Source organism: Pelodiscus sinensis, chromosome 5 (assembly GCF_049634645.1).
Source record: "Pelodiscus sinensis isolate JC-2024 chromosome 5, ASM4963464v1, whole genome shotgun sequence".
Taxonomy (NCBI): Eukaryota; Metazoa; Chordata; order Testudines; family Trionychidae; genus Pelodiscus; species Pelodiscus sinensis.
Genome location: NC_134715.1, coordinates 57,098,282 through 57,121,125, shown reverse-complemented (window position 1 = coordinate 57,121,125; position 22,844 = coordinate 57,098,282). Strand labels below are relative to the sequence as shown.

Here is a 22,844-nt window from a genome sequence, read left to right as displayed (position 1 = left end):
GTCCTTGCCCGGTAAATGCGTTGCAGTAGGTGTGATGTTGTGTGTAAGACACCATCACCAGAGTTTTGTTGCTTCTTCACAGAGGCTGCGCGATCTCACGCCCCCGTCTTTTTATGTAATATGCCATTGCGGTATTGTCCAACCTTATTCTCACTGTTTTGTTCTGTATCCGCTTGAGCAGTTGAGAGCACACTCATCTGACTGCCCTAAGCTCCAACATGTTGGAATGGACCTGGGATTCCTGCCGTGTCCATTGTCACTGTAGTATCACACTCCCAGCAGGGATGCATCCGTTGTGATAGTGGCAGATGGCATTAGAGCCTGAAATGGAAGCCCCATGCATACATTGTGTATATCTGTCTACCAGACTAGGGTGGCCTTGACCCGAATTGGTACATGGAGTGCCCTGTGGATCAGGTGGTATCTGGGCCAAGACAGAGAGTTTAGCTATGCCTGGAATGGCCTCATATGTAGTTGAGCATGTGGGACTACAAACGTGGCCGCAGCCATGTGGCCGAGTATTTGCAGGCAAATACTGACGCGATCAAGTCACGTAATCGTTGCCATCTGTGGATTGGCAATGATGCTATACCCTTGGTGCAGTCCAGCTGCGCTCCTATAAACTCCAGTGTTTGTGTAGGTGTGAGGGAACATTTGCCCAAGTTCAATAGGAGCCCGAGCATGTCTAATAAGTGCCTTGTTAAATGTAACACCCGCTGCATACCCCATACGTGGGTACCGTGATCAAACAGTCATCGAGATATGGACATGTGTTTATTTGCTTTCTCCGGAGGTGGGCTCAACAATGATTTCGATAATCAGCATGGGAAAGAGAATAAGACAGAGAATATCGTATTATAAATCTATATAAATCCATAGTATGGCCCACATCTTGACTACCACATCTCAAAAAAAGATATGTTGACACTGGAAAAAGTTCAGAAAATGGCAACAAAACAATTAGGGTTTTGGAATGGGTTTCATAGGAAGAGAGATTAAAAAGACTAGGACTTTTCACATCAGAAAAGAGGACACTAAAGGGGATAGGACAGAGGTCTAAAAAATAATGAATGGGGCATCTGGCATTGACCACTATTGAAAGACAGGATTACTGGGCTTGATAGACCTTTGGTCTGACCCAGTATGGCCATTCTTATGTGTGCCGCTAGTACGGCAAGGACCCTGGAGAATACTCTGGGTGCAGTCGACAGGCCGAAGGGGAGCACCCTATTCTGATAGTGTGAGTCATTGATGGTGAACCTGAGGAACTATCTATGTGCCGGGTGAATTGACACATGGAAATGTGTCCTCAAGGTCGAGCACAGATAGCCATCCTCCTTTCTCCAAGGCAGATATGATTTCTGCCAGTGTAACCATCTTGAATCTCTGAAATTTGACAAAACAGTTGAAACCACAAAGATCTAGGATGGATCTCCACCCTTCGCCCCCAATTTCTTGACAGCTGTCCTTCCTGAAGATTAACAAGTTCTACTGAGAGATTTCTCCAGTTATCTGAAGAACACAATCACATTTGTGTGCTATATCAAAGGAGAAGGTACTCATGCAAATAAATTTAAGATCTAAAAAAAAAAATTCCTCGTGTAAAGTGCATATGTATACTACACACAATTTCAAACCAGAAATTGGATCAACATTCACTGTGCATAAGTCATTTCTTTAGCTTGTTTCTTACAACATTGTTAACTCCAGAATTAGACAAACTTAAAATTTCCAGAGTCAGACAGGAATACATTCTGTATTTATTCCTAACTCAACTTACATATAACCAAGTACTGTTGATACAATTAAATTTTAACAAGTTCTTTGTAAGACTTTATACATTTGGTCAGTCAGCATTTTGTACAGCAACAGTAGCTTGAATTATCTTAGGGAAAATATTTATGAATCTGTTTACTGAAGTCACAAAGATAGTCTGAAAAGGATCAAATTCATTCCCCGTTGCAAAGCCCACTTAGTGTTTGCTCAAGTGGGGGTGCGCAGGTTAAACCTGGCATTGTATGGGCAGACTGCATGGCTGCAATGTAGTCCTCACAATTATTACTTCAAGGCTTTGTATAAAATTGCTGATACCCCCAGCCCCCATTAACAAGTAGTCATGAAATCACATATCTGTCCCACAGCCTGTCCAAATAAATTCCCCATGCTGACTTATTGGTAAGCGACATGGAAGCCCCACGTTCCCTTTGCACTTGTGATCACTCTGCATAGACAACAGGCTTTAACGTTCCAGAGAGTCTTGCATGGCCCACCCCACATAGGCAAGATTCCTTCAAAAGCAGTACAGGAATATTTCACACTTTTGTACAGATTACTGTTAGCACTGTTTAACCTTAGTATCATGGACTGCTTATCAATACCAAATGAAGTGTTTTCTCTTGTAAAACTTGTACTTCCCTAAACTGGGACTCTCTAGTCTGGCAACAGCCAGGAGCCCCACAGCATATGGAGGGCTGGTGGCATGGCCAGGATCCCCACAACAGGGAGGGGGGCAGTGTCTGACAAGCCCAGCCAAAGCCAGCAGCATAGCCAGCTGGAGGCAGGGGGCAAAAAATGGGACCAGCGGTGGGTAGGTATGGTGTACTGGGGGAAGGAGACCTCCCCTGGTCTGGAAAATTCCCTCATTTGGGACCAGTCAGATCCTGAGGATTCCACATCAAAAAGTCCAAACAGTATATGTATAAAACTTAGCATATTTTCACATATGCACAACTGACTGGTTAAAAAGAGTTTAAATATTAAAGAAATCACCATGAAAAGTATTCAAAAATTAAAGTGAGCCAAGACAAAGGATTTCTGATACCCTGAATGCAAATGCAAAGTTGCAGATTATACCAGGCAATCTGGGCCTCACTCTGATGTTAAGCTTCCCTCTTCAAGAAATCAATTTGATTGAACTTTGTAAAATATAATAAATACTGAAGTACTTTTTCCCCTGTATCAAAAGGAAAAGTGTGCTAGACTGAAGTTTAACTCCTCTCCTATACCAGCCATCCATGTTATTCCTGAACTGACTGATAAACAGCATTAGCATTTTGATTATATATGCTTCGTATTTAAGCTTCACTGACCAAAAGAACAAGAATCCCAATGTTGGTCCACATCTTAATTTTTGTATGCAATAGTGAAACATGCCAAACTAACAAGCTAATTTATCAACCCTCACCCAATTCAGATGCCATCTCTTAAAATAAAGTTAGTTTACTTTCAAAGCTGCCTCTACCAAATGCACTACGCATGTGCTTAAAGTTAAGCTCATACGTGAGTGCTTCCATAGAAATCAAAGGGCGCTTTGACACTGAAATCTATTGGTGGAGAATGAGCCCCAAAAGTACTATCTGATAGTCTCTAAAATTTTTCTAAACAATGTTGAATATTCAACAATATACACAAACCGCACAAATATATTTTAAAGAACAGCATAAATTTAATGTCAAAATATTTGAATTCAAGTACAGAAATTAACACATGATTTCAACATTCAAAAAACAGCACAACTCTTAAAACAGAACTACTATACAGTTAATACCAAACACAGATGAAGCTTAACAATTTTAACTGTGAATAAATTAATAGAATAAAAAGTAAGAAAATGTATAACTTAAAGCAGTACTTACTTAACTAAAAATATGCAGAGGATCACAATAGTAAATTATTTAAAGTTAAAATAAAACATTTCTTAAAATCTTCCTCTTGCATCACTTTTGGCCACATAATAGTTGCCTTCTGGCTAAATAACTACTAATCTTCAACATAAGAATGATCCTTAGTAACAAGATTACAACCAATATTTATACAAATTAAAAAGATATTATTCAGCAAAGTAATTGTTTGAAAAATTCTCAACATAAACCACTGGGTTCTATTGCCCACAATTTAACCAGGAACCATAAACAGATAAAAGGCATATCAATCTATAGTACTCAGGCCAAGAAAAACAATTTTTGAACTTTATCTTCTGACAATTGCTAATAAAATTCTTATATTTACTGAAATGTGAAAAGTTCCCTATATGGAAAAAATATATTTTACTTGTGAAAATGAATTGCGCAGACCCAATTAAAAACTAAAAATTAAGCTTTCATATTAATATACTTTTTCTTCAGAAGAATGAGGCCTAAGAGATATATGTTCGCTGTCTAACACTGCTGCCATTAGCAAACAAAATTGTTTGTGATAAGGGGTAGATTGGATAAGAATAAAGCCTTAATGTATATGGAAGCACACTGGGTGCCCCAGGAGAGACTGAGACATTAAAAAGTGAAATGAGCTGTGATCAGAATTGTAGTCTGTACATAAATAAATGAAGTTATTTTGCATGTAAGTCTATAAATACAAAATGTAACTCAAAGAGACAAAATGGACTACTCCACAAAAAAAGTCATTTTCTAATGTGTTTCAATCCTCAACTGATGGAGACTATGCTAATCTGTCACATCGCAATTCCTATTTTACCAGTATATGATATAAAAATACCTGTACTTCATTGATATACTTCTATACCAGGACTACAGATTTGAATGGAAAGTTATCTTTCCACTAACAAATTTGTTTTCCACATTTCTAACTTTGCAGAAACAAAATTCTGATTTATCTTGCTACCACAAGATATTAATTTTCTTCCAAATTAGATCTGGTACTGAAATACAGGGATTTCATCTCTGAAAGAAAAGTAGTGTAGCCAGTTCATTTTTGCTTTTTTCTAAGATTTATTATTTACAATACAAAACTATAGAAATGTGGACAGTGGGGTATTTTAACCAGATTACTTTGCCAATATTTGATTTACATACTACTGTAAACCTTTGTAAAAGTCTAGTTTATTTACCATTCTTAAAGTATTATTGGTCATACAATTTTACATAAATCAATTCTTTAAAACAAACACTCTATTAATAAAACATTAGCTAAAATAAATAAAATGAAATACACTTCACTAATTTTTAAAATAAACCATTTAAAATACAGAGATACTATTTGTAGAATTGTTGTTTCCCAATAAACACATTTAATTTTCCAGTAATTCTCTTACACCATAAAGTGTTATTATCCTTTTCTCCAAAATTATAACTTCTGAATTTTTCAAAGCCACAACTATGCTCTTCATGGTAGTTCAAGCCAAAAAAAAAGTGCACAATTGATTCTAGGGAAATAAAAGTAGACCTGGCTTCCAGCAAGTATTGTATACTATCTTTAGAGGGAAAAGAAAATAAAGTCGGTTTAAGGTGACTGCAGTAGCCTTATAATTCTGTAAATGCTATACCTCAAATTTCTGACAAGTATTAACTTAATGAAGTCAAGAAGAATAAATGTTTAGCCAACAGGAATGAGACCAACAGCAGTGGAATAAGCTCAAACATCATCAGAAAGGACCTAGTTAAGAAAAAAAATAGGAGAAGTTACAAAAATGGAAGCTATTTAAAAAGTTCAGTATAATTTTCAGTGTTGACACTAGAACAGGTAATCTTTTTCAAAATTTAATTTTCCAATAAATAACACTTATAACAAAAACATATATATCTGTAATTGATGAATTTACAAGCAAAGGCTCTGATCTTTCACTGACAACTGCGCAGGCAGATCCATGCACCAGATCAGAGTAAAAAATTAAGATACTTTTCATCAAGTAAGTTTTTTTAAGAAGTGTCTGACATCCAACTGTCAGTTATTATGTTATCCATAACATCAACAGTTTTAGTGGCTTATTTTTATTTATTTATAGACATACATATAAACCCAAGCACTGATTACAATTTACTGTAAAGACCTTTACATGCTCTTGCTCTGAAATGGGGCCTTCATGTAAATTGACATCAGATCCACTGTATCTTCTGATATACTGAATGTATTTGTTTATACTATATCCAAGATGAAAGCTGTATATTATAGTAACTCCAGTTATTCAAAAAAATAAAAATACAAAATTTTGTATCATCAGCCTTTTTATTTCACTTGATTTTATTCAACACATTAAATATATATCCTTAAACAATACATTTTGGAGTGCTACATTCTGCCACACAATAAATTATTCACGAGCTATCCTGCTTATTTCAGTGAGACTACTTAGAATAAGGTGACATGATCTCAACATTTAGCAGCCCAATAAAATGAGCCAACTTCATGTCTAGTAAAAAGTCCATGGAAGGAATCAAGTTATGCCAGGGATGAATTTGACCCAACTCACCAAGTCTATATTTCTTACCTGACATTTATTTTCTCCAAATTCTCCTACACAGATCCAGACTGATGAGGTTATGCTCCCTGTCTGTAAGCAGTGGAGACAGAGAATAACTGAATCTTCAAGACAATGTTGTCATCTCTGCTTGAAGTATATGGAATACTAGGATACTCCATTACAAAAATTTTCCAACGGTATAATTAAATATTCAGGAATGAATAAAAACTTATTTTCAAAATGTCTTAAATATTTGATTGTTTAACCCTTCAACAACTCAGCTGAGTGGGTTCAAGTATCCCCCTTTAAACAGAAGGAGAAACTGAGGAAAATAAGTTTAAGACATGGCTCTCAGAAGTGCTGAGCACTCACAATTCAAACTTAAATAATTATTAATAATCTAATCTGTTTTTAGAGCAGATCAGACCTTAATTTCTAATGTAAAAGGAAGGATTTGACTTTTTAAAAAATTCTGTTTTATTTATGCATCACAAAGACACACCAATAGATATTAGCACAATTTTTTCTCTCATGTCACCATTAAACTTCAGCACTGTCACAAAAGGAAAACTAGAGGTGAATGAAAGCCTCAGATCACAATACAGTATTTTGCATCTGTATGTATAAGGCCTGATTTTCAAGGTAGAAGCTCCAAGTTCAAACATAAAATTGCCTGTGGTTGCAAAGTGCAATCAAAATTAGATGTCGGGTTGAGGTCCTTCTTTAAAAAAAAAATCAGACCTCAATCAAAAAATCAACTTGACTTGTGTGGCTCCTACTATATTCAAAACCAGGCTGAAGCCTAGCTAAGGCAGTTGCAAGGGTGAGCAATGGGTCTCTCTGCAGGAAGCAATAAAGGGAAAACAATCTCTTTGGGAAGGGGTGGAAAGTAGCCTTGGCTTCAACTCCTCAACACACTAACCAGTGCAACTGAATTGGTGCACTGGGAAAAGTAATCTGTACTAAATATAAACTGATGCAGATTGTTTGCCCCCTGGATTCTGGGACACAACTGTATATTACCCTTTGCTCAGAACTAATACCAAGCCACAATTTAACCTGCACCTACAAAATATTTAAAAGCTTCTAAATTACAGATTACTGTAATAACAGTAGTGCTAACCGTAGTGCTAACCGTAAAGAGCACCTCATAACAATTTAAATCCTTCTAAACAAACTAAGTCTCCCCTTTATGAAAAACGCTTCCAGAAGAATCAGTTTCTGGTATACACTGTATGATTAAATTATCCTCAGGAAAAAAAAAGTAACTAGTCTGAGAACATCTTAGTTAAGCCTGTTATTTTAACAGACTGATTCATAGAACTGGGATAATGTTAGTATTTTTAAAAGTCTGGTGGTATCAGAATTTCAGGCTATGGGAAAGATTCTCTATTTCTCTATAATAACCCCAACAAATACATCCTGAATTTTGGTAAAGTAAATTGAGACCATATTGAAAAAAAAGGATCAATTAAATGGTAAAATGAAAGGCCGGATGTTTAAATCACGGCATCATGAAAAGAAAGGTTTCTTTATTCAATAATCTGTAGAAAGGTGGATCCTGGCTATTGGTACTTTTGAGAAAACAACAGTATTAAATATTTATATTAAAATTACTGCTTTAAAAGCCAGGCCAAGAACAAAAAGTTTCTCAGGGGAATTATCTGTTTTGTCCTTGATTTACAAGTTACTATGTTGAACACACTAACTAAACTCAAAATGTTTATGTTCCCTATACTTCAGAATTTATACAGCTAGCTGAACAACATGACAAAATGATGAACTGGAATTAAAAACAAGAAATTGTAATGAACTTTCCTACAGACTCATTACAATGAGCAGAAAAAGAAAAAAGAAAAAGCACTGAAGAAATCACTAAGAGACTTACTGTAGATAAATTCTAGGAACACTGTAATCTATCCATAACAATCAAAATCTGTGTAGTCTGCAGTATTTAGGTTTCTGAATATTCCTGTGAATTGGGATGAAAACACACAGGCCTAAGTATTCTGTTTACACATTAAAACCATAAACAGCAACTAAGAGTCAAGGAATATTCATAAGGATTTTCACATTGAGGTGACCCTGCATTGTCGTGTTAGAGGACGGGACCAAGACGTATCTACCCCATAGAGCAGCCACCACAAACCTGGTAGATCTCCTAGAATTCACAAGAGGACACAAATCCTCACAGCAGCTCTAACCCTTTGCACCTCCCCGCTGTGCAGTGAAGTTCCATTAGAGCCACAATACTAGGGACTCCACCTTTAGCTATGGAGGCTCCTAATGATCACCAAAGGCTTTGTATGAGAGTTCACACAGTGTGTGAGAAATTGTATCAAATTGGGGAACAACATGCTTCCCCCCCAACCATTTACCTGCAAGAATCTCTGATCATGAACAGATCACTGTGGAAGGCTAGGGGAGGGAGGCAGACTAAACCCTTTTTATGAACACAGGAAGAAAGATCCATATATGATGTGGCACGCAGAGAAATTGAAATCCCATTTCTAAGATACTGCATCTATTCTCGATACCCAGCAGTAGATTAAAATACTACACTGACTTCCCTCTTTCTGTGATGGTTATCACAGGTTCATTTGTTGGATGCCTTCTTCAAAATAGATTGATTTAAAAAAAAATCTGATGATCCAAACATCAACTACTAAAAAACTAGCCAAAAAACATGGAAGTTCAAAAACTCTGCTACAAAGGACCTATGAGGCTTTGATAAAAGGAAGCCAACATGCAAGATGGAAAATATTTTTCTTTAACTGGAAACAAATATGAGAACTACTAGACTGTTGTCTGCTCATATATACACAGCAAATAACTAATCAATCAGATTTCCAATACATTCTAAAGCAACTTTCCAGAAGTTTCAGTTTCTTTCTGTCTCCACTAAATTCACAGAAGGAATATCATCCCCTCAGTACAGACCTATGTAAGAGAATGAAGAGAAATAGGTTTTAGAGAATACTATATATATATATATATTCTATAGTAAGACATTAAAAAGGACAATTATTTACAAAAAATATAACTGCAGTAAACATTTTCATATCTGTCATTAAAAAAAGATTTTAAAAGGAACAGAATTTGATATCCTTACCCACCTTGATGAGCCTCAACTCTATAAAAAGTCACCCTGGCTACTTGTGAAATCAGGTACTACTCAGTGTGAATAAAGATAACACCCTTTGGGTGTTATCACCAGGGCTCGACAAATTATACAATCTACTTACCCGTGGCGAGCAGATTGTAACCCGGAAGAGCCGGGTTCAGGCGATCTGCGCATGTGCAGAACGATCTGCGCATGCGCAGATCGCCGGCCAGCATGGCTGGTGAGCGGGGCTCGCTGTAGTTCAGCAAGCCCTGGTTATCACTATAAGTTACTTTACAAATGCACAATATTCTGACAACAGAAAATATTCATCAAAGATATTCCAAAAAGTTTTCAGTACAATTACACATGTAGGCAGAATTGTTAACTACCCACTTCTGACACAAAAGATAAAAATAGTCATCTTCATTAAGAAAGTCTATTCAACACCACCACAATTTCTACCACAGTATCTGCCTTTGGCCTTAGGCCTTGCAATGCACTTGAAGTCCAGGAATACCTTGTTATTACCAAGCACTGTATTACTGTTTACACAGAAACTTTATTTAAATCAGTGGAAAATCCATAGTTTTAAACATGAATAGTTCAAAACTTCTGCTTAATTATACTTCGAATTCAGAGAGATATCCATGGTAGTCTGTTTCAGCAAAAACAAGGAGTCTGGTGACACTTTAAAGACTAACAAATTTATTAGGGTATTAGAGCATAAGCTTTCGTGAGCTACAACTCACTTCCCCTATTTTTAGAAAGTTTGGCTATGAAATTCAAGAAAGTCTCTCACATACAGTATAAATGGAACAAGTGATGAAGAAGAGGTTACTCACCTTGTGTAGTAACGATGGTTCTTCGAGATGTGTCCCCGTGGGTGCTCCACTCAAGGTGTCGGGTCCCGACCCGGCGCCGCTAGTCGGAGATTTCCAGAGCCGTAGCTGGGCCGGACCGCGCATGCCTGAGAGCAGCGCGCGGCGTTCGCGTCTTTGCAACGTCTCACAGTCCGGCCCCCCCCCCGTCAGTTCCTCTCACCTCTCGGTCTCTGAAAGATAAAGCAGAAAAGACCCAGAGCGGGAAGGAGGGTGGGGCGTGGAGCACCCACGTGGGCACATCTCGAAGAACCATCGTTACTACACAAGGTGAGTAACCTCTTCTTCTTCTTCTTCGAGTGGTCCCCGTGGGTGCTCCACTCAAGGTGACTACAAAGCAGTAACCCAGAATGCGCTCCGGGTCAGTTATCTTCTACTGTGGATAAAACTGCGGAGGCCACCGTGGCATCGGAAGCCCACCTTCTATTTATGGCGTAATGACACACAAAAGTTACACTAGAAACCCAGGTAGCAGCGCGACAGATGTCCGCAAGGGGAGCTCCCCTTGCGAAAGCCGTGGATGTTGCAACTGCTCGCGTAGAGTGAGCCCGAGGCAAAGAAGAAAGAGGCTTGTTCCAGATCGAATGACAATTTGTAATACAAAGCGTAATCAATTTAGCAATGCGTTAGGTAGAAAGTGCCTCGCCCTTGGATCTCTGTGCCATTGATACGAACAGCCTGTCCGTGCGCCGACACTGGCGGGTTCTGTCTACATAGAAAGAAAGTGCACGTCAGACATCGAGCGTGTGAAAAAGAGCGTCCTTACTTGAAAAGTGAGGCTTTGGGTAAAACAGGCTCGTTAATGTGGAAAGGAGAGCAGACCTTGGGGATAAAGGCTGGGTGAAATCGTAATGTTACCGCGTCTTTAGAGAAAACCATGAAAGGAGGGCTTGCCATCAACGCCCCCAGCTCACTCACTCTTCTCACTGATGTGATTGCCAGTAAAAAGACTGTTTTCATGGTTAGCATATGTAAGGAAACCGACGCTAGAGGTTCAAAGGGGGGGTACATAATGGTATCCAATACTAGGTCGAGATTCCAGGAAGGGGGTGGTACCCTTCACGGTGGGTATAAGTTCATGAGCCCTTTTAAAAACCTCTTTGTAATTTGATGAGAGAAGAGCGAGGAACCCTCTACTGGATGGTGGAAGGCACTAATAGCTGCTAAGTGCACCTTTAAAGATGACAACACAAGTCCCGAATTTCATAGATGAAGGATGTAGTCAAAAACGTAATGCAGAGGAGATTAAAGCAGTTGTATGTTATTCTGAATACACCACTTAGAAAATCTCTGCCATTTCGCCAGGTAAGTGTTCCGTGTAGATTCTTTCCTGCTGCGTAGAAGTACCATTTTTACCTGTTCAGAACACAGGTTTTCATCTCCTTTTAACCACTCAGGAGCCATGCTGTCAGATGTAAAGACTCGAGTCTGGGATGTAGCAGCGAGCCTTGTTCCTGAGAAAGAAGATCTTGGTGGAGAGGGAGGGGATATGGTGGCTGTATCGACATCCTATGTAAAAATGGGTACCAGGCTTGTCTGGGCCAGGCTGGTGCTAGTAAAATGATAGTCGCCGCCTCTGCTCTGATTTTTTCCAGTGTCCTGGAGATAAGGGCCGTGGGGGGGGAAGCATACAGAAGTGCCCTCTTCCATCTGACCAGAAGCGCATCGCCGAGGGAGCCCTTGCCGAGCCCTGCCCTGGAGCAATATAGGAGACACTTCTTGTTGGCCGTTGCGAAGAGGTCTACCAGTGGCATACCCCATTTGCGAAATATCGCACGAACTACATCTGTCCGTATTTCCCACTCGTGGTCTATGGGAAAACGTCTGCTGAGGGAATCTGCAAGTACATTGGCGGTGCCAGGTAAGTATGATGCTATTATGGTTATGTTGTTCTGTATGCACCAATTCCAACACCGCACTGCCTCGGTGCATAGGGAGCGTGATCGTGCTCCTCCCTGCCTGTTCACATAATACATCGCTGCTACATTGTCCGTCAGTATACTTACTGTAAGACCTTTGATATGTGGGAGAAAATGTTTGCATGCATAGAACATTGCCCAAAGCTCTAATTGATTGATGTGAAGGCGTCTCTCGCTGAGAGACCATTTGCCTTGAATTCGCTCGTTGCCCATGTGTGCACCCCAGCCAAGGAGTGAAGCATCCGACGTTATCAGTATCTATGGTTGTTGTCGGTGGAATGGCACTCCCAACAAGAGATTTCGTTCTTTTGTCCACCAAAGCAGAGATCTTTGAACATGTGAAGGTAGCCATACTGCCTTGTGGATGTCGTGCCTCATGGGTGCATAAACCGTCACCCGTGTTGGAGGTTTCTCAGATGAAGTCGCGCATGCGGAACTACAACAGTGGCAGCAGCCATGTGTCCCAGGAGACGGAGGCAAGTGTGAATGGGGACACTCACATTCCCATTGAGTATGGAGATGAGATCCTTGATCGCCTGAAACCTTTCCTGCGGTAAGTATGCCCTCGCCATGCGAGAATCCAGGTTCGCCCCTATGAATTTTATAGTCTGAGACGGGATAAGTTTTGACTTTTATTTGTTCAAGAGAAGACCGAGGGAATCGAATGTTTGTTCGACCGTCGCTACCATCTGTGACGCGTCTTGCTGCGTGGAACCTTTTATCAAGCAATCGTCAAGGTACGGGAATATTACCACCCGTAGCTGACACAGATGAGCTGCTATGACAGCCAGGGTCTTTGAGAAAGCTCTGGGTGCTGAAGCGAGACCAAATGGCAGAACCCAATACTGGAAATGATCGTCGTTTATCACAAATCAGAGAAAACATCTGTGAGCAGGGTGTATTGTGATGTGAAAATACGCGTCTTGTAAGTCGAGAGCAGCGAACCAATCGTTGTAATCAAGGGACGGAATTATAGAGTTCAAAGTCACCATTTTGAAGCGCTGCCTGCGGAGATAACGATTTAGACGGCGTAGATCGAGAATGGGTCTCCATCCTCCCGTTTTTTTTTCTGTTAGGAAGTATCTCGAATAAAACCCTCTTCCCTTGAACTGATCTGGGACCCTCTCTATCGCTCCGATGGAAAGGAGACAATGAGCTTCTTGTCGCAGGAGTTCTTCGTGAGATGGGTCCCTGAAAAGGGACAGGGAAGGTGGGGTGGTGGAGGGAATGGAAGTGAAGGGAATGGTGAAGCCGACCTTTATGACTTCCAGTACCCATTTGTCTGATGTTATTTTGACCCATTGGTGATGATAGGGTTGTAAACGATGGTGGAAATTGGGGTCTGTGTGTACAACGATTGGCGGAGTTCGCATGCTCTCGATAAAGAAGTCAAACTTGCTGTTTTGAGACGGACGTGCCGGCCACTTTAGGTGGTGGTGGACGCCTTCGCTGAGGTTGCTGTCTAAGTCGTGACTGGTCAAACGTGCGATTTGGTTGTCTACGAGACTGATAGTCATACCGTCTCCGATACGGGAAATAACGACGACGACGGAATGGTGGGATGTACATTCCCAGCGTACGGAGTGTCGTTCTTGAGTCTTTGCCAGTATGAAGTACTTCATCGGTCTTTTCCGCGAATAATTTTACCCTGTCAAACGGAAGGTCTTCGACCTTGGAGTGCAACTCCTTGGGTACTGCCGCTGTGGCGAGCCAGGACGAACGTCTCATAGACACTGCTGTTGCTACCCCTCTAGCCGCCGTGTCTGCTACATCCATAGCTATCTGGAGATTTGCCTTCGAACACGCATAGCCTTCCTTGAGGATTGACCGTTAAAAGCTCTTTATCGGCCTCCGATGTTCTTTGGGCCAGGTCTGTAAGTTTCGCGATATTATCAAAACTATGGTTTGCCAACAGAGCTGCATAATTCGCAATGCAAAGAAGTAACGTGGCCGATGAGTATACTTTGCGGCCAAATATGTCCAACTTCTTGGCCTCCTTATCTGCCCCTACATTTTTCAGCTGTGGGTTCTTAGCTCTTTGAAGAGCTGCGTCGACGACCAAGGAGTTTGGTTGAGGGTGAGTAAAGAGAAATTCTGAATCTTTAGAGGAGACAAAATAACGTTTTTCCGCCGGTTTTGAAGTTGGAGGAGTCGAAGCCGAGGTATGCCAAATTTCTGCTGCTGACTGGAGGATTGCCTCATCAATAGGGAGAGCAACCTTAGATCGTTGCTTAGGATGTAAATTTCTCCAGAGTTTGAATTGTTTCGTCGGAACATCTGATAGCTGAACATCCTGAGACTGAGCCACCCTCCTAAAAAGATCCTGAAATTCTTTTGTGTCGTCAGGAGGAGAGGAATCCCCCGCAAACACAGCATCGTCTGGGGAGGATGACGAAATATCTTCTGGAGATATAGTATGCGGGTGATCGTCCGTATCCGAGATTTGACCTTCCTCGGGCTCCGACAGGTGAGCTGAGGCTAAGGGGGTCTCCAGACAAGGTGTCGCCCTTTTACAATCTTGGATCGGAGGTGATTGTCGTGATTCACGAGGAGTCTGGCAGCAGCATAGATGAGAATGAGAGTGAGGTCTCCCATATTCATAGGATGATCGGTGACTCCTGTAATTGAAGTGCTCAGGGGACGATCGCCGCGAGGAATATCGGCTAACATACCCCCATGATAAGATCTCGGAGGGGAGTAACTTGGTGAGCAAGATCTATATGATGATCCCCGATGATAATAGGAATACCGGTCGCGATGACCAGACCGACGAGACCTCGATCTCCATCGTGGGGAGGGCATTGTTTGGCTGTGAGACGCTGAGCAATCTCTGACCCTCGCTGAATGGTACGGTGAAAACGAAGGTTCAGGTGATGGTGAAATAGAGTGTCTCAGCATTGACTTCCTAGCAGCCTTTGTAGGGACTTTAGAGGCAGGAGCAGCCTCCCTCCCTTCTACTGGTAAGGGACAGGGACAGGGGGGAGGGGATTGACCCTCCATCACGTGCACAGTGCTATCATGCTGCTGCGCTAGGATCCTGCACGGCACCATGGCCAGCTCCCTGTCCACTAAGACTGCCAATGGAGCGTGATTTCCCGGTGCCAACTCGGCACGGTGCGGGGCGCTCTGCTGTCGGGCCTGTTTGTGCTGCTCCCCGGTGCCGTCTATCACTGCCGATTCCAGTGCAGTCTGCAGCGCCGGCTTGTCATGGCTTATCTGAGCCGCTTGCAGTGCCGCTAGAGTTTGCGGCTGCGCAGACAGTAGCAGCTCAAGCACCTCTGGCGGTGCCGATCGCTCCCGGTGAGCCGGGCGCTTAGAGGGGTGTAGAGCCGGTGCCGATGACAAGCAGCTTGGAGGTGCAGGCATTACCGGCAGCGTCTGATGTGTTTTTACTGGCTGTCCCGCCGTCCCGGACATACCAGGCTTGTGTCCCTGACTGACCCGGGACAGTGAAGTGGATAGAAGAGAGCGCGTAGGAGAAGCTTTCTTCCTCTTTGACACCATTACCGTGAGCGATTGCGATCTCCTTTTCTGCCCTGCAGGATGTTCTGAGACCTGGTCCTCAGAAGGCTGTAACGCCTTATCGCACAGGAGTAGTTTTAATCGCATGTCTCTCTCCCTGCATGCCCTCAGTGTCAATTTCGCGCAATGGGCGCATTTCTGTGGCACATGCGATTCTCCTAGGCATCTGACACAAGCTTCGTGCCCGTCAGATGCAGGCATGGCCTCCTTACATTGTGCACACTGTTTAAACCCGGGTGACCCAGGCATGATGCTTGCTCAGCGTAACTATATACAAGTAATCTAATAAACTAAGAATAGTAACTATAGAAAAAAAGTTTTTTAAGGAATTCAACAATTAACTACTACCTACCTAACTATATGAACCAGAGTTAACTATCTATGATTTTTTCTTCTTCTTCTTCTTTTTTTTTTTTTTTTAAAGAAACGGCTTCTCTCTGAGGAGATAAACGGCACTCCGCCAGCAACCACAGGCGGTTGAGAGGAATTAACGAGGGGGGGCCGGACCGCGAGACGTTGCAAAGGCACGAACGCCGCGCTGCTCTCAGGCATGCGTGATCCGGCCCGGCTACGGCTCTGGAAATCTCCGACTAGCAGCACTGGGTCGGGACCCGACACCTTGAGTGGAGCACCCACGGGGACCACTCAAAGAAGAATTGGGGACTATGTCTACACTGCAGGCTTCTTGCACAAGAACTTTTTGAAGAGATCTTCTGCAAAAAGTTCTTGTGTGAGAGCACATCCACACTGCCATGGGCTTTTGTGCAAGAGAGCGTCCAAACTGCCATCAAAGCACTGCTTTTTCCGATAGGGGTTTCTTGTGCAAGAAACCCCTATTGTCCATCCACACACGCCTTTTTGCGCAAGAGCTCTTGTGCAAAAAGGCTTATTCCTTGTAGAAAGAGGAATAACTCTTGCACAGAAAGCCCTGTCTTCTGATGACCTACTGTACTTTTTCTTGTGCAAAAAGCGAAGTTATTCACCTTCGGTACAGTAACTGTTGTTCTTCGAGGTGATGTCCCCGCGGGTGCTCCACTATGGGTGTTGAGCTTGTCCCGGCGCCGCAGACAGAAGCTTGTGATGAGCAGTGTTTGGCTGGACCGCGCAGGTGCTGCAGGCTCACGGCTTTTGCGCTCTTTTGTCTCGCCAGTTCCTCAAGACTGCCTCGGAGTCTGTAAGAGACAAGAGCAGAAAGAGAGAGAGAGGACTCCGAAGCGGGGAGAAGGGCGGGTAGTGGAGCACCCGCGGGGATACCACCTCGAAGAACGACAGTTACTGCACCGAAGTTGAGTAACTTTGCTTTCTTCTTCGGGGATGTCCCCGCGGGTGCTCCACTATGAGTGACTGCGTAACAGTAGTCGCCAGAACGGAAGGAGGGTAAGGAGTCCCTATTTATCCGCTGTGAAGAGCACTGCAGTCGCCACTGCCCCATCTGAACGAGTGACTAGAGAAATAGAATAGTGTTTGGCGAAGGTTTCATATGAGGACCAGGTTGCCGTCCTGCAGATGTCCTTCAGAGATACCCCTCTATGAAACGCTGTAGATGTGGCCATGGCTCTAGTGGAGTAGGCGCGTGATTGGGATGGAAGGGGTAAGTCTTTCGCTGCGTACGACTGCGTTATGCACGAGGTTACGAGATTGGAAATCCTTTGGGAAGAGAAGCATTGATCCTTTGACCTCTGTGCCAAGGAGACGAATAAGTGGTCCGTACGCCTGAAAGGTTTAGTGCAATCTATGTAGAATGCTAAGGCCCTGCGGGGGTGTCCAAGGAGCGTAGGACCGCTTCTCGTGGTGAGGCATGGGGCTTCGGGAAAAAGGTTAGCAGGATCATTGGTTCGGTGACATGGAAATGGGAGACAATTTTGGGTATGAATCTTGTGTATAGTCTCAAGACTATTCCATCCTTATATATGGTGGCGTGGCCATCACGACAGAAAGCTCGCTCACTCTGCGTGCCGATGTTATGGCAAGAAGGAAAACGGTTTTCAAAGTGAGGAAATGCAAGGACACAGTTGCCAGAGCCTCCAACGGTGGCCTCATTAGGGCGTCGAGGACTACATCCAGGATCCACACCAGTGAGACTTGATCATGCGGTGGGGCCATGTTGGTAAGGCCCTTGAGAAATCTCTTAGTAGTAGGATGGGCGAAGACTGAAACGCCATCTATCGGTGATGTGAATGCTGAAATTGCTGTGAGGTGCACCCTGATGGAGGCTAACGTGAGGCCTTTGTTCTTTAGGTACAACGCGTAGTCCAGTACGGAGGGGATCGACGGACGTGTCAGATCGTGGTGGTTTGAGGTACACCAGGAGGAGAATCTGCGCCACTTGTGAAGGTAAGTTTTTCTCGTGGTTTGTCGTCTGTGTACTAGGACGTGTTGGACTGGAATGGAGCAGAGGGATTTGAATGGAGTCAGCCAGTTAGGAACCATGCTGTTAGGTTCAGCATTTGTATCTGGGGGTGTTTCAGGCATCCTCGGTCTTGTGTAAGGAGACTGTGGAGAGGCAGAAGGCGGATCCGGTGTACACGCGGAGAGACGGTGGAGGAAGGGAAACCAGTGCTGGCGAGGCCAGCCCGGGGCTATGAGGATTAGCGTTGCCCTGTCCACCTTCAGCTTCTGAAGGACTTTGGGGATCAGAGGTATGGGGGGGGGAGGGAATGCATAGAGGAGAGGTCCGCGCCAAGTTGTAAGGAAGGAGTCCCCCAGGGATGTGCGGCCTAGGCTCGCCCTGGTGCAGTATTTGCAGCATTTTGTATTGGGGGGAGTTGCAAAGAGGTCCACTCGCGGAGTACCCCAAGGTTGGAAGATCTCGCATAGGACGCCATCGTGCATTTCCCATTCGTGCTTCACATGGAAGTGTCTGCTCAGGAAATCTGCCATCACATTTGTGGTGCCAGGTAAGTAGGATGCTGTAGGTGTTATTCCGTGGCGAATGCATCAGTTCCAAAAGCAGATGGCTTCCATGCATGGGGAACGGGAGCGAGCACCGCTTTGGCGATTCACGTAATACATGGCTGTGATGTTGTCCGTGAATATCCTCACCATGGTGTTTCGAATGTAGATGAGGAAGGATTTGCATGCGTTGAAAATGGCACGTAGCTCTAGAAGGTTTATGTGTAGGCATGCTTCTTGTGGGAACCATTGGCCTTGGACTGAGAGGGAGCCCATGTGAGCCTCCCAGCCTAGTAGGGGGGCATCCGTTATGATTTGGTGGTGTGACTCCTGCCAATGGAAAGGTATACCTGACAGCAGGTTTGTGTGGCTGGTCCACCATAGGAGTGATTGGAGAACGCCAGGTAGCGGCGTTACCAGCCTGTGGAGACAGTATCTGGTGTGGTCGTATACAAGAGTCAGCCAGTACTGAAGGGCGCGCAGGTGTAGTCTGGCGTATTTCACCACTTATGTTGTGGCGGCCATATGGCCTATCAGTCTGAGGCATGTGATGAGTGGAACGGTAGGGCTGACTGTGATGGTGTGAATGAGGTCTTGGATGGCTTGAAACCTCTATAAGGGTAGGAATGCTCTGCCGGCAAGTGAGTCCAGGCAGGACCCAATGAACTTGATGTTCTGAGTGGGGCGCAAAACGGACTTTTGCTCATTGAGGAGTCCGAGCGATTGAAAGACTTGCCTAGTGAGGTGAACCATCTGGGAGACCTCATGTGCAGAAGGGACCTTGGGTAGGCAATTGTCCAGGTAAGGGAAGATAAGTACCCCTTGGCGTTGGCGGAAGGCCGTGACCACGGATAGAACCTTTGAAAACACCCTGGGGGGCTGACGATAGCCCAAAGGGGAGGACCTTGTATTGGAAGTGGTCCTTTGCCACGACGAAGTGCAAGAACCTCCTGTGAGCTGGATGGACAGGGACTTGGAAATAGGTGTCCTGGAGGTCGAGGGCGGCAAACCAGTCCTGTGGCTCTAACGCAGGGATTATGGCAGATAAAGTCATCATTTTGAATCGTTTCTTGAGATATTTGTTCAAACGGCAGAGATCTAGGACGGGGCGCCAACCTCTGGACCTCTTCTGGGTGAGAAAATAATGTGAGTAAAAGCCCCTGTTCCTGAAATCTTTTGGGACTGGCTCTATGGCACCCAGAGAAAGAAGGAGGTCGACTTCTAGTCGGAGGAGGGTCTCGACAGAGGGGTCCCTGAAGACGGACGGAGTGGGACGGGTGGTTGGTGGGATGGCTATGAAAGGGACAGGGTAGCCAGACTGAACAAATCTCGAGGACGCATCTGTCCGTAGTGATTTTTGCCCACTGATGTAGAAAGGGCCTCAGCCAGTGGCAAAAGAACTGGGTCATACAATTCATGATACTGCCTGTGACTGCTCGCCCCTGACCAATGCATCAAACTTGTTGCTTGTTGTTGGGAGGCATGTTTGTCCTGCCGTTTGGGTTTCAGCATCACTGAGGCCTCTGGCGAGAGCGTTGGTTGTCAAACACCTCTGTTGCTGGTGTTGTTGCTGCCACTGATGTCTGATGTAGGAGTAGTCATATCTGTGCTGGTACGGTGAGTACCGGCGTCTCTTAAAGGGGGGGGTGTACATCCCCAGAGTTCACAAGGTTGTTCGGGAGCCTTTAGAGGAGTGTAAGATTGAATCCGTGGTCTCTACAAATAGCATATCCTTGTTGAAGGGTAAGTCCTCGACTTTGACCTGTAGTTCCTTTAGAACTCCCGCCGCTTGAAGGAAAGAAGCTCTGCGCATAACGATGGCAGTAGCAGTAGAGCAAGCAGCAGTGTCAGCGACGTCCATGGCTATTTGGAGGGACGTTCTCGCTGATGTGCTGGATTACTGACCTCAGGATCGATTTCTTAGAATCAGGGAGATGATCCATGAGGGGGGTAAGGCGTGAAAACATATCAAAGGTATGATTGGAGAGATGTGCCGAGTAATTGGCGATTCTGAGGAGTAGTGTTGCTGAAGTGTAGACCTTCCTGCCCAGGAGGTCAAGTCTCTTTACGTCCTTATCGGAGCCTGTTGTCTGAGGTGTGGGGCTCTAGACCTCTGTTGAGCTGCGTCGACTACTAAGGAGTTAGCCTGTGGATGGGCAAAGAGGAATTCCATGCCCTTTGGTGGTACGAAATATTTCCTGTCGGCCCGTTTGTTGGTCGGAAGAGCCGACGCTGGAGCATGCCACACTTCATTAACCAGTTCTAGGATGCCTTCGTCAAGAGGAATGGCCAGGCATGACCTATGCTGCGGTTGGAGATTCCTGAAAAGCTTGTGTTGCTTGTCCTTGAATTCCTGCAGCAGGATCTCTTATGTGATAGCTACTCGCTTACACAACTCTTGAAACTGACGGAGGTCATCTGGTGGAGAGCTGTCGCCCGGCGTGACTGCCTCATCTGGTCTGGACAAGTCTGGGATGGAAGTCCCCGAAGGTTGGTCCGCAAAGAGGGTATGTTCCGGCTCTGATGGATGGTGAGATGGTGATGGTGAATGGTGCGGAGGAGTAAGGGGAGCCGGAGTTGGAGAGCGCCTGCGTGAAGCATAGTCAAAGGCGGATCGTGATCGGCAAGAATACCCACTGCGCGAATCTCAGGAGTAGCAGTCGCTGCGGTAGTGTGTGCCATGTCGTGGTGAACGGTCATCATGGTAGTTAGAGCAGCTGTAATATTGATAGTGGTACAGGGAACAGGGCAAACAAGAGCGGATGTCTGATGCCCTGGAGGAAGCAGGAGAAGCAGAGAGCTGCCTGTAGTAGTGCCTGCGATAAGAAGATGCAGCAGCTAGAAACAGAGAAGGCAATCTGGAGGAGGCATGGGGAGACCATACCAGTGAGTTGACCAGCGTGAAGATCGCAGCGCAGGCAGAGGAGAGGACGGTGCCGGGGAGAGGAGGCAGGAGCGAAAGCAGCTGCGGCACGGAGATAGGAGAGGGGCAGGGCTCCGCGGTGGTTGTCTGGCAGCATGCGCTGAAGCGTTAGCCTCTGGATTGCTCTGCTCTGGCGGCTCAAGGGCAGGAGCAATCGGCTCCACACCGGTAGTTGTTTAAATGTTGGTAAGTTAGTGATAATGTCTCTGTTCTGTTGTCTTTGTTTCTTTTCTCTTTATACCTTTTTTTTTTTTTTTTTTTTTAGGTGAACGCAACTATGTACAATGGAGTTGACGGGAGAACAGCTGAGAGGCAGGTGGTAAGAGCAGTATGCCCTCTCTCTAGCACAAAAAAATATGCAAATAAGGTGAAGCGTGGAATATTGCTGCACTGCATTTGCATAATTAATTAGGCTCCTTTTTGCGCAAAAGCGTCTTGCAAATGAGCGATATTCCACGCTTCGCCTCATTTGCATATTTTTTTGACCGAGAGAGGGAAGTGTAGACGTAGCCATATAGTTTCATTGGCTGTTTTGTTCCAGGCTTTAACTTTACAAAGAATGCAACAACTTTTGATTACTTTTTCAGCATATATTTTTAAAAATATATTGTATGCACCATTAGATTTTTTAAAAATTCTGATTTACACTTTTGGGTTTTTGTACAAAAGTCTTCCTAGGTGGACTCCAAAATATCTAAGAATACTACTCCTGCTTATGGGAGAAACTGAGATTTCTACATTGACTAATGTAAAATTAGAGATATTAGACAATCTCTTCTTACAGTATATGCAAAAGCATACACATCAAGTCAAGGGTAGTTGTGCAAATAGCTAAATCTCATCTTAGGACTTCTCCAGACTTTTGTTGGCAGACCAGTTCCCCTATGCTGTACCAGCAAAAGCATTCTGAAAGTAAACAGGTTTGGAATAGTATAGGACAGGGGTCAGCAACCTTTTAGAAGTACCGGCAGTCCCCGGGTTACATGGATCCGACTTACATCGGATCCCTACTTACAAACGGGGTGAGGCAACCCCGCACTAGCTGCTTCCCCCCAGCAGACCAAGGAGACGCGAAGCTAGCCCCTCCCCCCAGCAGACCAGGGAGACGCGGAGCGGCTTTTCTCAGCAGACACCTCAACTTGAAAATAAAGGACTGAGGGAAGTGAGGTGTGGGAGAATAAAAGTGAGCTCTGGAGAAATGTTTGGCTAGAGTTTCCCCTACAATATGTACCAGTTCCGACTTACATACAAATTCAACTTAAGAACAAACCTACAGTCCCTATCTTGTACGTAACCCGGGGACTGCCTGTAGTATGCCGAGATTTAACTTATTTCACTTCTATTTACAGGTCTGTGTGCCATCAATACTTTTTAAATATCAATAATAGTCCTACTTACAGCAGCTTAA

The 22,844-nt window shown here is 44.1% G+C and overlaps 1 protein-coding gene across 4 annotated transcripts in view; it reads right to left on the bottom strand.

Moving 5' to 3' along the window:
• Positions 1-1,521: 1,521 nt before the first annotated feature.
• The window catches only part of RBM46 (RNA binding motif protein 46), a 41,259-nt gene continuing 19,936 nt past the window's right edge, over positions 1,522-22,844 (bottom strand). For 2 of the 4 annotated variants that reach the window (XM_075930098.1, XM_075930099.1), the window contains one exon: positions 1,527-5,391. Coding sequence is in view for 1 of the 4 variants with exons in the window: in XM_075930099.1 (XP_075786214.1) it covers positions 5,381-5,391 (11 nt within the window). In the remaining 3 variants the exon portion in view is untranslated. Of the gene's footprint in view, positions 5,392-6,223; positions 9,137-22,844 lie in introns of all 4 variants that reach the window. The other 2 variants (XR_012904171.1, XR_012904170.1) reach the window with 2 other exon arrangements.